Below are 13,336 nucleotides of genomic sequence, written 5' to 3' on the forward strand. Positions count from 1 at the left end.
GTACATCTGGGTATAGATTATCCATAAAAACAAACTTTGTTTTTAAAAGTCATATGATACATATACTACACCACAGTCTCACCCTGTCTCAGCTTTGTTGGCTGGCACATTAGGAGCAGAGCCAAGGCTCACCCTATCCCTGCCTGCCCACTGACTTTGGGAAGAAGGGGGAGTAGTGAGCATACAGTGCCTTCCTCCCCTGTGTATCTGGACTCAAGATTTGGGTAGCCATCACAGGAGTATAAGAGAAGATCTAACCCATAATGTGTAATGATAGCAAAAATAATGTGGATAAATGACTCTCAATAAAAATAATGTAGCACTGATTATTAGTTACATTAGTTTGTTGCTGTGAAGATGTAACATGATGGTACATTTTGTTTTATTATTACCAGACAATGGATTTAAATAGATTAAAACAAATTTTAAGCTATTTTTTTCATATTCTGCAGTTGTAGTTGCATCTGACTGATTTGAGGGTTCATTATGGCTACAGATTGGTGCTTTTACTATTATTACACTGCTTTTGATCTTGATTCAGGAAAACATCCCTGTTTAGGAAGGGTACTTAGGTATGCCCAGAGTTAAGTATGTGCTTCAGAACTTTCCTGAATCAGGACCTTTATTACTAATACTGTGGCTATGAGTCCTACTTCTCTGTTATTACTAGTATTGATCCATTACTGCTATTATTATTGCTGTTGCTGAGATTAACTGTTACTATTGCTTCTGCTGCTGTATTCTGACTACTACTGTTGCTATTTTTGCTCCGCTCTTCATAGTATTCTGATTACTGCTTTTCTTGTTGCTGTTGTTCCTAACCCGGCTGTTGCTTCTGTTATTACTACTGGTATGTTGCTGTTGCCAGTCTGGCTCTTGCTGTTCTGGCTACTACCACCCGTCCCGCTATCCCTGTCATTGCCACTGCACTGCTGTTGTTATCTTGCCTACTGCCAGCTCCGAGCCGCATCCACATCACTCACTTTCTAACTCTCGGCCCTCTCCCTCTGGAGGGGAGGCTCCGCCCCCTTCCCCTTTGACCCAAGTGTCTCAGCGTTCCGTCTTCCTGTTCCAAACCACGTGGGCGCGCTGGGCACTGCCGTGGGGTCTCAGCGGCGCCGCGATCGCAGCAGCGCTCTAGGGGCGGCCGGGCGGCGGCATGGCGAGCCAGCAGCACTCTCTCAGCTATGTGGGGTGCAACTTTTTGCGGCAGAGGCTGGTGCTGTCCACGCTGAGCGGGAGGCCGGTGAAAATCCGCAAGATCCGGGCGAAGGAGGAGAACCCCGGCCTCAGAGGTAGCGTGCGGCTTGCCTGGGCTAGGGAGGGCTTGCATGGGGGTGGCATGTAGAGGGGTGGATCGAGAGAGGAGTTCTTTTAAGGGGGCAGAGGGCTTGGAGCGGGGCGGGCGGTGATTTGGGGGAGGGTGGGACGGGTCTGTGTGATGGAAACAATCTGAATCTGGGATCGGTGTTGGGGGAAGGAGCCTTTGTTTTTTAAAGGAGGCACTAAATCCGAAGTGCGGTTTGTTTTCGTTCATAACGTGCATGGGAGGGGGCAGCAGATGCGGGTTTGTCCTCCAGACAGGGAGTATGGGTCCCTGCCACCCCAGCACGCTGTCAGGGATTTGCATGGTGTTCTTGGAGCAGGAGCTGAACCCCGTGTTGTTGGTTCCCCTAAAGAACTTGCCGTGACCCGAGTTCCACTGTGAAGCCCTTTCCGGAGAGCATGCTTGATGTACTGTATCTACCTTTGACAGAGTCCTAAGAGTACTTAGAAAAGAAAAAAACAACGCATCGGCAGCAATTCCATACCTTGTGCCAGTGAAGTTCTTTGAATTGAACTGCTCTCCCAGTGCTATACCTTCTAATAACAGGAGCATGTTCCCGAGGTTTATTGCAGATCCCAAAGTGAACATTGTTTTAAAGTTTGAAATAAGACTATCCAGGAATCTACTAACAGCCTGGTTGGAGCAAGGTTTGGCAAGCCAAGCAGGCCCATTTCTGAACTGATGGATCTGGATGGACCAGTTATGTGTCCAGTCCCTTTATCGATGCGGTGTAACAGGAGGCATTGATGGATGTACTGTCTCTGGCCCCAGGCACTGCAGTTAGTCTCTTGTGAAATGTTTTAACGAATTGGTGAATTGAGATGCAGATGCTGTGAAACATGGTGTAAGTCACAGGAAATAGATGCAGGCATCATGACTATTTGTAAATGACAAAAGCATTTTACTAATGATGTGAAATATAAAGGCCCTTAATCATGTGTTCAGTATTTTTACATATAAAGCTTATTTCTCCCATATGATTCTATTTAGTACAGATATAAGGAATTTGACCCTTAAATCTTATGCATCTTCTCTTGGACTTCTCTCCAGGAATAGAGGATGAACACTTATAGCTGGCACTGTGTTTTTGGCAGCTTCTTATCTTGTGGAGTTTCCTGATCTGTTAATCTGAAAGAGCTCAATGGAAATTATTTGGCTGGCAGGTTTCTTCTTCAATCTAAACCTCTTGACTTCTGCCAATGCCACTTCTCAGGCTGAACTGCAGTTATTTGCACACCAAGGGAGAGTGCTTTGTCATGACCAGGGACCTGTTAGTGGTGATGCCATACACATTGCTGAGTTCTGAATTAACTCTTAACCCCTTGGGTTAAGAGAGCTGGGTGTTGCTGTGCACAGTTCAAGGAAAACATCTGTTCAGTGTGTAGCAGTGCTCAAACACCCTCCCTAGCATTAAGTTGTATTTAAAATGAGTTATAAAGTAATCCAGAAAATGGTATACTGCTATTGAATAAGACTGGAATTTTTTGTAGGAGTCTAAAATACCGAGATATCCAACTTCAACTGAAATTCACTGGAATTAGAGCATCTAGGTCCCTTAGGCTTCTTTGAAAGATTTGTCCTAAATCAGTGGATGGCTGCGAATTGGAACACTGTGTTCAGTTCTGGTCCCCTTAACTCAAAAAAGATACAGAAGAGAGAAAAGGGACCAAAGTCAGGTGATGGACACAGTTTAAGGCATGGAAGGACGGTCCCTGTGAGGAAAAGAACAGGCCTGTGTAGTTTAGAGAGGCGATGAAGAAGGATTGGTCTACACTACAGAGTTATGTTGACATAAGGCAGTTTACCTCAACCTAATTATGTCATAGTCTACACTAGAATGCTGCTTCCGCTGAAGTAAGTGGCCTGCCGCACCGATGTCATAACTCCACCTCTGTGAAAGATGTAGTGCTTATGTCAGTATAATTATGACCAGGCAGTGATCTTATAGACACTGCGTTACTTACATGGGTTGTTGGCTGTCAATTTCACTCAGTAAGGCCTCACAACTGGAATTGTGAAATTGAAAAGAGAGGCTGGTAGGCTCCCTGCTGTGAAATTGAGCCCTACATCAGGCTGACAGCCCTACTTCAGTCGGTGCAAGTGCTCCCGGTGAGGACGCACACCACTGGCAGAGGGAATGTAGTGTGAACACCAACAGCCAAATGAGTTACTGCTGTGGCTGTAGGTCTACTTAAATTAAGTCAACTTAATTTTGTAGTGAAGCAAGCCCAAAGAGCTGTTTTAGAGGTGCTGTGCATTGTGTGGTGACAAAGCAGGAGAAAATGGGGAGAGGGAAAGAATCAGAGGACTTCCATGGGATGCAGGTGGACCCCCATTTCTCTGTCTCTCTTCTTCTTATGAGAATTGTCATAGGTGCACTTGAAGTGGGGAATTCCCTATGATTTTGCAATGAATTTGAAAGCCTTTACATTCTTCAGTAGGGTAGCATTTGACCCCTCTTCCAATGAACTAGTCCTTGTGGTTAGGCAAACTTCATGAGATTGCTGTCAGAACTCCCTGTCATCTTCCAAGCATCTTCATTCATAGACCAAATTGGAGCCGGGTTCCCCCTCCCAGTGACCTTGTTCGCTCTATCTCGCTGTGCTCTCCTCTGGGCCATTGGTTAGCTCTGGCTATGTAGGCAATGGAAGATTATTTTGTCTGTTCTGTGGCTTTTGCTGCTGCAGAGAGATCAATTGATACTGTAGAGGAAAGGGAGAAGATGCCAAGAGCGAAGTGGCATGGATGATTCTAACACCCTGATTAAACAGTACACAGATCTTGGGAGACAGACCAGTCCTCGCTTACAGACAGGAACCTATCCTTGCAACAAAGCCCATTGCCAACTCTGTCCACATATCTATTCAAGGGACACCATCATAGGACCTAATCACATCAACCACACCATCAGAGGCTTGTTTACCTGCACATCTACCAGTGTGATATATGCCATCATGTGCCAGCAATGCTGCTCTGCCATGTACATTGGCCAAACCGGACAGTCTCTACACAAAAGAATAACTGGACACAAAGCAGACGTCAAGAATTATAACATTCAAAAACAAGTCAGAGAACACTTCATCCTCCCTGGTCACTCAATTACAGACCTAAAAGTCGCAATACTCCAACAAAAAAACTTCAAAAACAGACTCCAGTGAGAAACTGCAGAACTGGCATTCATTTGCAAACTGGACACCATTAAATTAGCCTTGAATAATGACTGGGAGTGGATGGGTCATTACACAAAGTAAAAACTATTCCCCTATGCTAATTTTCCCCCTGCTGTTACTCGCATCTTCTTGTCATCTGTTGGAAATGGGCCATCCTGATTATCACTACAAAAGTTGTTTTTTTTTCTCCTGCTGATAATAGCCCACCTTAGTTGATTAATCTTGTTATAGTGTGTATGGCAACACACATTTTTTCATGTTCTCTGTGTATATATCTCTTTTTACTGTATTTTCCACTGCTTGCATCTGATGAAGTGGGTTTTAGCCCATGAGAGCTTATGCCCAAATAAATTTGTTAGTCTCTAAGGTGCCACAAGGACAACACATTCTTTTTGCTGATACAGACTAACATGGCTACCACTCTGAGTGCTTGCTCACTAGAATTGCCAGACCTAGGACTGGGTGCTCCAGGAGCCATTCAGATTCTGGATCTGATGGTCCCACTCATTGACTGCTGGTGCCAGCGCTTAGTTCTGCATGCCTATTGCTTGTTCAAGCTGTGCCTCTGCCTCCCGTTCTTAACAGTTTTAATTGGTCCTCTTTCACTGTTTGCTGTCATCTTCCCTCTGGCCAAATAGCTGCAGCTAGCTGCAGAGATAATGGAAATAAATCCATCTACTAAAGATTTCAAAAAGCTTCCCTCAATGTGTGTAGCTTTAAGAGAGAACCCGGAGCTGTTTAGGGCAGAAACCCATCTCCATTCCTGTACAGCACTATGCACATCTATGGCACTGAAGAAATGCATTGTTAAAACATCTAATTCCAGTTGAGTGTCTTAAGATTTCTTTGCATGTACAGTTCCTGAGAAATGAGTTTTCTGGAGAGTTTTTCAGTCTAGTTCTGGGTGGAAGTTACAATAGACACCATCATAGTTGTGCTAGTTAACACCCTTGCTCAATGAATGGATGAATGGTCATCAAGGGTAAGCCACCCCCTCTCCCAAAAACTCAGTTCGTCTTTTGTCAGGGTTCAAGTACATGAGCGGAACTGTGTGGGGAAGCCTGCACAGCTGTGCCTGACAAGTAGGAAACTTCAGTCTACAGGGTGATTTTAACCCTGTATCTGTCATGACCAACAGGTCTTAAACCTGGGTCAATTCAGTTCCCAGTCGGCTGTTGGCTCCCTACTCCCACTCAGCAGTTCACTACTGGCTGACTGCATGGAGAAGTCATGAAACCTGAAGTTCCTCTGGGAGGCCTTTCTGGGTCCTGACTGGAGGAACACCAGAACCTCTGATTGGTCAGGACTAACTATTTAAACCCAAAGAGAAGCCCAGGAAGTTGTCGGCACAACTGGGCTCTACCTGGTTGCTACATTGGTCTTGCCTGATTGCCTTGCCTTGCTCCTGATCCTTGGCTTGACTCCTGCTCCAACCACTGTACCCAGCCACCCATGTCCCAGCCCCAACAGTATCTGTCAAAACCACCAAATGCTCAAATATTAGTACTTAGGTTGAATGCTATGATACTATTTAACTATGTTATTGCCCCAGTCAGATGGTTGGTGGGAGGTAGAGCAGGTGTTCTTAACCTTTATCTTTCTGAGCCCCCCACCCCCATGCTATAAAAACTCCCCGGCCCACGTGTGCCATAACTATTTTTCTGCATATAAAAGCCAGGACCAGCATTAAGGGATAGCAAGCTGGACAACTGCCCGTGCCCTCACGCCACAGGGGCCCCATGAGGCTAAGTTGCTCAGGCTTCAGCTTCAGCCCTGGGACTTGGGGCCTCAGGCCTCAGCGGCTTTGGCTTCTGCCCTGAGCCCCAGCAAGTCTAATGCCAGCCCTACTTGGTGGACCCCCTGAAACCTGCTCACAGCCCCCCAAGGGCCCCCAGGCCGCTGGCTGAGAACCACTGAGGTAGAGTACGTAGCTTTTACCGCTCCTTTTAACAAGATACAGCTTTTATTGATTGGTTGGTTGCCAAGGTGGATTAATACTTGAATTGTGACTAATGCAAGAAAAGTGTTCAAATGAAAAACAGTGAATTTGCATTGGTATTTGCAACCCCTTTTATTTGATTTTCATGACTGAATATTTGTGCAAGTGAAATCTTGTCTGCAAGGCTGTTCTCAGAAAAGGTTGTAAATATTCACATAAACACACATTCGCCCTGGAAATCATCACAGTGCCATCTTGAAAGCTTTGTGAATGTAAGAGTCATCAAAGCTGAGAGTGGAACCAACACCATGTGACAGCAACCATCTACAGCATGTAAATATTGATTAATGAATGGTGAATAACTGGAACAGTAGTTGTGGCAAATAGTTAATGGTTTATGCAACCAGTTTGATCAGTGGATGAAATAATTCAGTAGAAAGCAAAATATGGTCGCAGTTTGAAAAGGAGCTATAGTAATTTAATAACTTGTGAGCTAGAATTGCACAGCCTGCTCACAATTAAGAGGATGCTTTTACTTTTTCAAACTGACTGGATTTTAAGTTTAAATTCAACGTAGTTTCAGGTTCTGCACTTGCTACTGAATCTCCCTTCATATGGGGTGAATTGGCTATATTCACTTTAAAAACAAACACTTCTTTCTTCCTTGTTACTGTTTAAGAGAGTCCATATATGGGAAATTGAGCAACTAAGTCTGCCCAAAGTGCTGTAATGCGTAGAGTAAACAAATGGGAAGTAGGTGGGAAAAATAAATATTTTTCTCTAATCTTTATTATTGTCACTTCAGGTGTTTGTAGAAACAGCAGATTAAAAAACTTTTCAGACCTGAATGTTGATGGTGTCTATTTAATAGCTCTTTAGCAGCAGCACTTTGCATTTTAAAGTCGTCTTCTGTAACAGAAAGCTTAAAAATCCTTTAAAAAGAGAACTTATAATTACAGGAAAAAACTGGTGGTTGTTATTATTAACTTGTGGCCCATAGGTGTCCTGGTCAGGGCCCCATTGTTTTAGACGTTGTACCTGTACATGTAATGCAGAGATGGCCATTGCCTCAAATAGCTTGCAGTCGAAATATAAATTGGGAGACAGCAAACTAGTGAAGAGTGGAGGAGGCCCAGGTAACAGTGAAATGATTAGTGTAAAAAAAGCAGCTCAGCTGCCTAGGGCTGGTCTACGCTTGGGGGGATCGATCTAAGATACGCAACTTCAGCTACGTGAATAGCGTAGCTGAAGTCAAAGTATCTTAGATCGAGTTACCTACCGTCCTCACGGCGCGAGATCGACGTCCGCGGCTTCCCCTGTCAACTCCACTACGGCCGTTCGCGTTGGTGGAGTTCCGGAGTCAACAGGAGCACGTTCGGGGATCGATATATCGCGTCTAGATGAGACACGATATATTGATCCCCGATAATCGATTGCTACCCGCCAGTACGGCCGGTAGTGAAGACATACCCGTAGACTCCCCTTTCCCACTCACTCACATGGACACATGTACTTTTTGTTTTGCTCTTAGCATTTTCCAGTGTCTTCAGTAATGGCTTTTCCATGGAGTCTTAATGAAAGAGGGTTCGCTGGCAATTTTGTGTAAATTCAGAGTTATGCCATTACTGGGATAACATCCCAGCTATTAGATTTGATAAATGTATTAGGAATATTTCTCTTACCAGTGTCCATATGCAGAAAGAGAGAGGAGGTCCTTACCTCCAAGTAGCAGTGAACTCTTGAGTTCTAGTCCCAACCCTGATGCTGACTTCCTCTATGACCTTGAGCAAGTCGCTCAACTTTTCTGTGCCTCTGTTTCCCCATATCTAAAATTGGGAGTAATAGTAGCCAGCCGTCTACCTTCTTCCTCCCAGGGGTACTGAGAGGAGAGAGAGCTTTATCGGCATGTGTCTCGTGAAGGCTGACTACTTTTCCAGAATAACTTCCTAAAGAAAAGAATTTAAAATCAGTCCTTTTTCCACCCCAACAGATTTTGAAGCAAGTTTTATACGGCTGATTGACAAAGTGACCAATGGCTCTAGGATTGAGATAAACCAAACAGGTAAACTCTCTTCTTTTCTGTTCCTTTCTTCCATGGTATGTCACTTGGAGCTGGGAGAAGGGACCTGCTTGCTGGAGGTAGACAGATTAGATGGTGATCTGTTTCCAGAGGACCAAGTGTTAAATACACAAATGCTTTGAGATGAGTCAGAACGAGCCAAAGCCAGGAAGTTCTAAAACAGTGATTCACATTCCATTAAGTTTGCCTTCTGCTATAATGCTGTGGCTCAGAGAAATATGAATCAGTCATAACTTGGAATTTTCTGGGAGGGGAATTCTTGGTTTGTGTCACAACTTGAATTAGTGGCAACGATTCACTAGGTGGTTGTAGTCCTTCTGATGGGTTGCCTGCATCAGGAATTGCTGCACTGGTGTAGTTACCCCAGCATAGCTACTACATGGGTGCTGTTGCTAGTGATTTTAGTTGAGATGAGATGACTCTGCTTAACTCAAGACTGTAGCCACCCGAGGTGAACCCTTGATGATGTAATATAACATCACTAAAATTAACTTTAAATAAAAATAAAGGCTACAATGCAGTTTCCTCTTCCTCCCCCAGTATAGAAAAACAGGGGTAAGTTGCGCCAGTGTAAGCCCCATTTAACATCCGTCTAGGGCATCTGCATTGATGCATGTGCACAGGTACAGAAATCTCTAATGTAGGGAAGCCCTGAGTTAGTACTGACTTTATGCCCAGTATGGTGCAAAGGAGATACAAGCATCACTCTTTTTGTTTTATGTCTCATATAAAGGAGTCCTTGCCCTCTTCTTGCTTTTGCAGGGGCAGCTACTAGAATATACCTCCTCTGGGTCAGTCTTGCCATATTAGTTCCTATTGACTACAGTGTGAACTATGCTTGCACAGAATCAGGCCTGCACAGAATCAGTAAGGCAGCTGACCTACCAGCGTGAACTCCATGCTGAGATTGCCCTGTCCTGCTGGGCCAGTAATAACTCAGTTGCCTTGGAAGGTGAAAGCTGCTAGTGTAGTGTTCATTGGTCTTGATGCTGGTAATTGATAGATCCATTGGGTAAAACAGATACACAGTGTTAAAACCTGGCCCTCCTATTCCGCCGTCCTGGAGTGCCTGGAGCTGCAGAGTGAGTTGCTGAGGTAAGTGGGGTTGAGAGGAGTGCATAGGAATTGCTGCCCGCCCCTGTTGTAAATTCCTCTGTGCCCAGGAATTGACCCACTGTGGACATCATTGTGTATCAGAGTGTTCCCCTTCCTTCGTTTCTAGTTGTTGTTGTTTTTTTTTCTCTCTCTAAAGGTACCACCCTATATTATCAGCCTGGCCTTCTGTACGGGGGGGTGTTGGAACATGACTGCAGCCCCAGTCGTAGTATTGGCTATTATTTGGAAAGTCTGCTCTGCTTGGCACCTTTCATGAAACATCCATTAAGAATCGTCCTCAGGGGAGTAACAAACGATCAAGTAGACCCTTCAGTAAGTAACAAAGCGTCATTAAGTGCCCTGACAAGTCTTTTCTTCTTTCCATCGACAGAAACCCCCACTGTATTTTTAAGTAGATTTCACCACACACTATGCTACGTTATGTCTCGGGAGCCATCAGATTAATCAGGAAGTAAATACCACATTTCAGTCAGTGTATTCTCCTTCAGCATCTAGACAAAACTGAATTGGGATCAGAGAAGCTAGAAATGGAAGAGATTTTTTAGATCTGTACCAGGGTTTTACTGATCCAGCATCACACCCTGACACTGCCCTAGTTTTCCCTTTTAGGGGCTTCTCAAAAACTACACCCAGCCAGCTGCAAGTCAACTATTCCCCCTTTTGGGGGTGTGTGTGTCTGGTTTATTTAAGCAATATCTTAGTTCAGCTATTAGCATAAATCAAAATAAATCTTTCCCCCACTCCACATTTCTTTTATCCCCTTGCTAGGCTCAACAGCTCTTTCCAAGACCATAAGAACATAAGTGCTGCCATACTGGGTGAGACATGGTCTAGCCCGGTATCCTGTGTCCCACAGAGGCCAGAATCAGAACTTCAGGGGGAGTATACAGAACAAGGCAGTTGGAGTGATCCGTCCTTGTTTTCCCCTCCTGGTTTCTGGCAGTCAGAGTTTTAGGGTTTCCCCAAGCATGTGTGCCCCTTGTGACAAGATCATAGGGCCAGATTTTAAATATGCAGATAGGCACCAAGTGAGATTTCATAAGTGCCTCGTTGGCTAACTTCTACTGATTTGGAAAGAAATGCAAGGAAAAACCAAGAGAGAAAGAAGAATATAACAAAGGGAAGTAGAGCAGACACGAGCAGGGGAACATGACAGAAGGTGAGGAAGAAGGGAGATTACAACACCGAGAAATAAGGGTTGGTGGGTGACAAGGTAACACTGCAGACAAACATAAAATGAAGGGAAAGACCACTGACAGACAGCGAGGCCAAAATACAGCAAAAGGCAAAAAAATAGAAAAAGTGAAAGATGGAAAAATCAAAGCGAGGTAGACAGGACAGCTGTTTACAGAACATCTAATGCCAAAATATCCACAAATGGTTTCGTTCTGTTTCTGCTCATATGGCTCTCTTCAGATTATTGCAGTTATGGCACTTGCCATTCCAGCACCGCTCTGCACCTTCCCCTAGCCCTGCATCCTGTTCCCATCGCTAGCTTCTAACCCAGTTTCTGACTTCAGTTCTGTGCTGTTGCTGCTTCTCATCCTTTCCCGGGCAATCCTTCTAGGCTTCACATTGGGCCCTACCATTTGCCCCCCCACTAAGTTTGCATTTCCTGATCTTAAGGATGAGAGAAGTTGATTCTCCAGAGTACTATTAAAAGAGGAAATTGTCTCTAAAGTTTTGAGGGGCTGTTTCTGTGAAGTAGGAATGCTTCTTATTGTTTGCATTGTGCAGAATTATACTGATGCTAAAGTGAAGCCCACAGTTCATTTGAAACAAAGGTCATGCAACAGTAATTCAATTATAGTAGCAAAAGTGCTGTACGTAATTTACTTAGCTGCCTTACAGTTACAAGCCAGTGTGCAGAAAGGAAACAGCCTAATTGTTCAGAAAGAAGCTAATAAGAACACAGGTTCAAATGGCTCTTTGAAATTAGCCACAGTTGCCATGAATTGCATTAGGGACAGTTCAGTGCTCCATCTAAATAGTCTTATTATGGAAGAGGGGTGAGGAAAACATATGGGTAAAAATGCTGAGGTAATGTCAGTTTAAAAGCTATTGGCTGTGAGAAAACTGGTGTTTTCTTTCAAATGTACGTTGGAGACTGCCATGCTTCCTGTGATTAGATTAAAGGGATGCTTTCAGCTGGAAATCTAACCAGTTTAAAAATGCACTGAGTACAGTTGCAGATGTTAGACTGGCCCTTCAGTCCCCAGCCAGTATTTATGGTTTACAACTACGTTTTCTTGTTATTTTAAAAAAATGTTTTATTTTCCTTGTTCCTTTGTAAGTATCCATACAATGGGAGGGGAAATGGAAAAGTGGGTATTACTGCTCTGTGGAGAAAGGTAATTCCATTTCATGGAGGATTTTAATCTTTTTAAAAAAATCCTATATGGAATAGGGAAAAAAAATTGAACTTCATTCTCCTACACAGAGGAGTACCAGGTCTGGGACAATACACTTGGTGGGCTGCTGCAGACCCTGTGAGACCCAGTCTACTGAGGAGAACTGGTCTTTGGGAGTCGGTTGTTCTCAGCTCCCTGTCAGCACACCAGATTTGCTGCTGAAGAGCCAAGAGCCTGAAAGGCTAAGCTTCTCAGCAGGCTGCCAGGCGGGTGAGCTGCCAGGAAACCTGGAACATTGTGACTCTGGAAGAATCGCACAATCTCCACAAAACATTTTAATTTAGACAATTTGGCATTCTCTGACGGAAGAACGTTCCATCAGAGAATTTCCAAAGAGCGTTACTACTTATACACAACGGGCTGTCAAATGGCACAGAATTAAAATGAAAAGAGAAATGTTTTTCTCTCATCTTTCATTTTCTGCTATTTTAGATATTCGTCAAACCAATAATGTTTAAAAAAAAAATCAAAGGCAATTTTATTTTTAATTGCCCCTCTTTAACTGTGATGGAGAAAATCTTCCCTGTAGAATTCACTGGGCAAGAGCACCCAAACTTGAATGCTGTTTTCAAGTAAGCTTTGACACACATCTAAACATTTAGGCCTGATTCAGGAAAACACATCCTTGTTGAGATGGGACTTAGGCCGTATCTGTAACAGACATTGCACCAGTTCAACTAAAGTTGGTCTAAAAATCCAAGTGCTAGTTAAACGCATGCAAACCCCTTGCATGGACACTCTTGCATTGGTCAACTTACTGGCATAAGCCAGGTTTAAGAGTGTCTCTGCAAGGTTTTTCACTTGTTTAACTAAAATTATTTAAAAATACCCCTCTTGTCACACCAATGCAATTGTGTGTGTGTGTGTGAACTAGATCTTAAACACGTGCTTCAATGCTGTCCTGAATAGACTTCTTTGTGGGTAAATATAGTTTTAGTCTTAAATGGACTTGGTTTTTGATTATTTTATAAGCAGATGGTGCCTGGAGCTGTGCATGGAAAAGCTATAGTGGACATTTGTCCAAAAAATAGTGTTCTAGTTTATCCATCTGCATGTCTGTCTCCAAGACTCAGTCTGTTTATTAAAAAGAGCAAATTAACTTTAACATATTATACATAGTTTAAAATTTGCTTTTAAAAAATGCTTTCCCCAACTGTAATTAGCATGAGAAGAGAATCTCTCCATCACAGTTTAATATGTGGACAAGAAAGAGAGCAGCCTCTGTGTATTGAGGAAGCTTTTTCCATTGTAGTTGTCAATGGGATGTTATTGTTTTTTGTGCTCTAACATCTT

General features: G+C 43.6%; 1 protein-coding gene across 1 annotated transcript in view; it reads left to right on the plus strand.

Moving 5' to 3' along the window:
• Positions 1-1,092: 1,092 nt before the first annotated feature.
• The window catches only part of RCL1 (RNA terminal phosphate cyclase like 1), a 45,322-nt gene continuing 33,078 nt past the window's right edge, over positions 1,093-13,336 (plus strand). The window contains exons 1-3 of the mRNA XM_030566660.1: positions 1,093-1,295; positions 8,427-8,498; positions 9,769-9,944. Of these exons, the coding sequence (XP_030422520.1) occupies positions 1,160-1,295; positions 8,427-8,498; positions 9,769-9,944 (384 nt within the window). The 5' untranslated portion in view covers positions 1,093-1,159. The remainder of the gene's footprint in view (positions 1,296-8,426; positions 8,499-9,768; positions 9,945-13,336) is intronic.

Source organism: Gopherus evgoodei, chromosome 6, assembly GCF_007399415.2.
Source record: "Gopherus evgoodei ecotype Sinaloan lineage chromosome 6, rGopEvg1_v1.p, whole genome shotgun sequence".
Classification (NCBI taxonomy): Eukaryota; Metazoa; Chordata; order Testudines; family Testudinidae; genus Gopherus; species Gopherus evgoodei.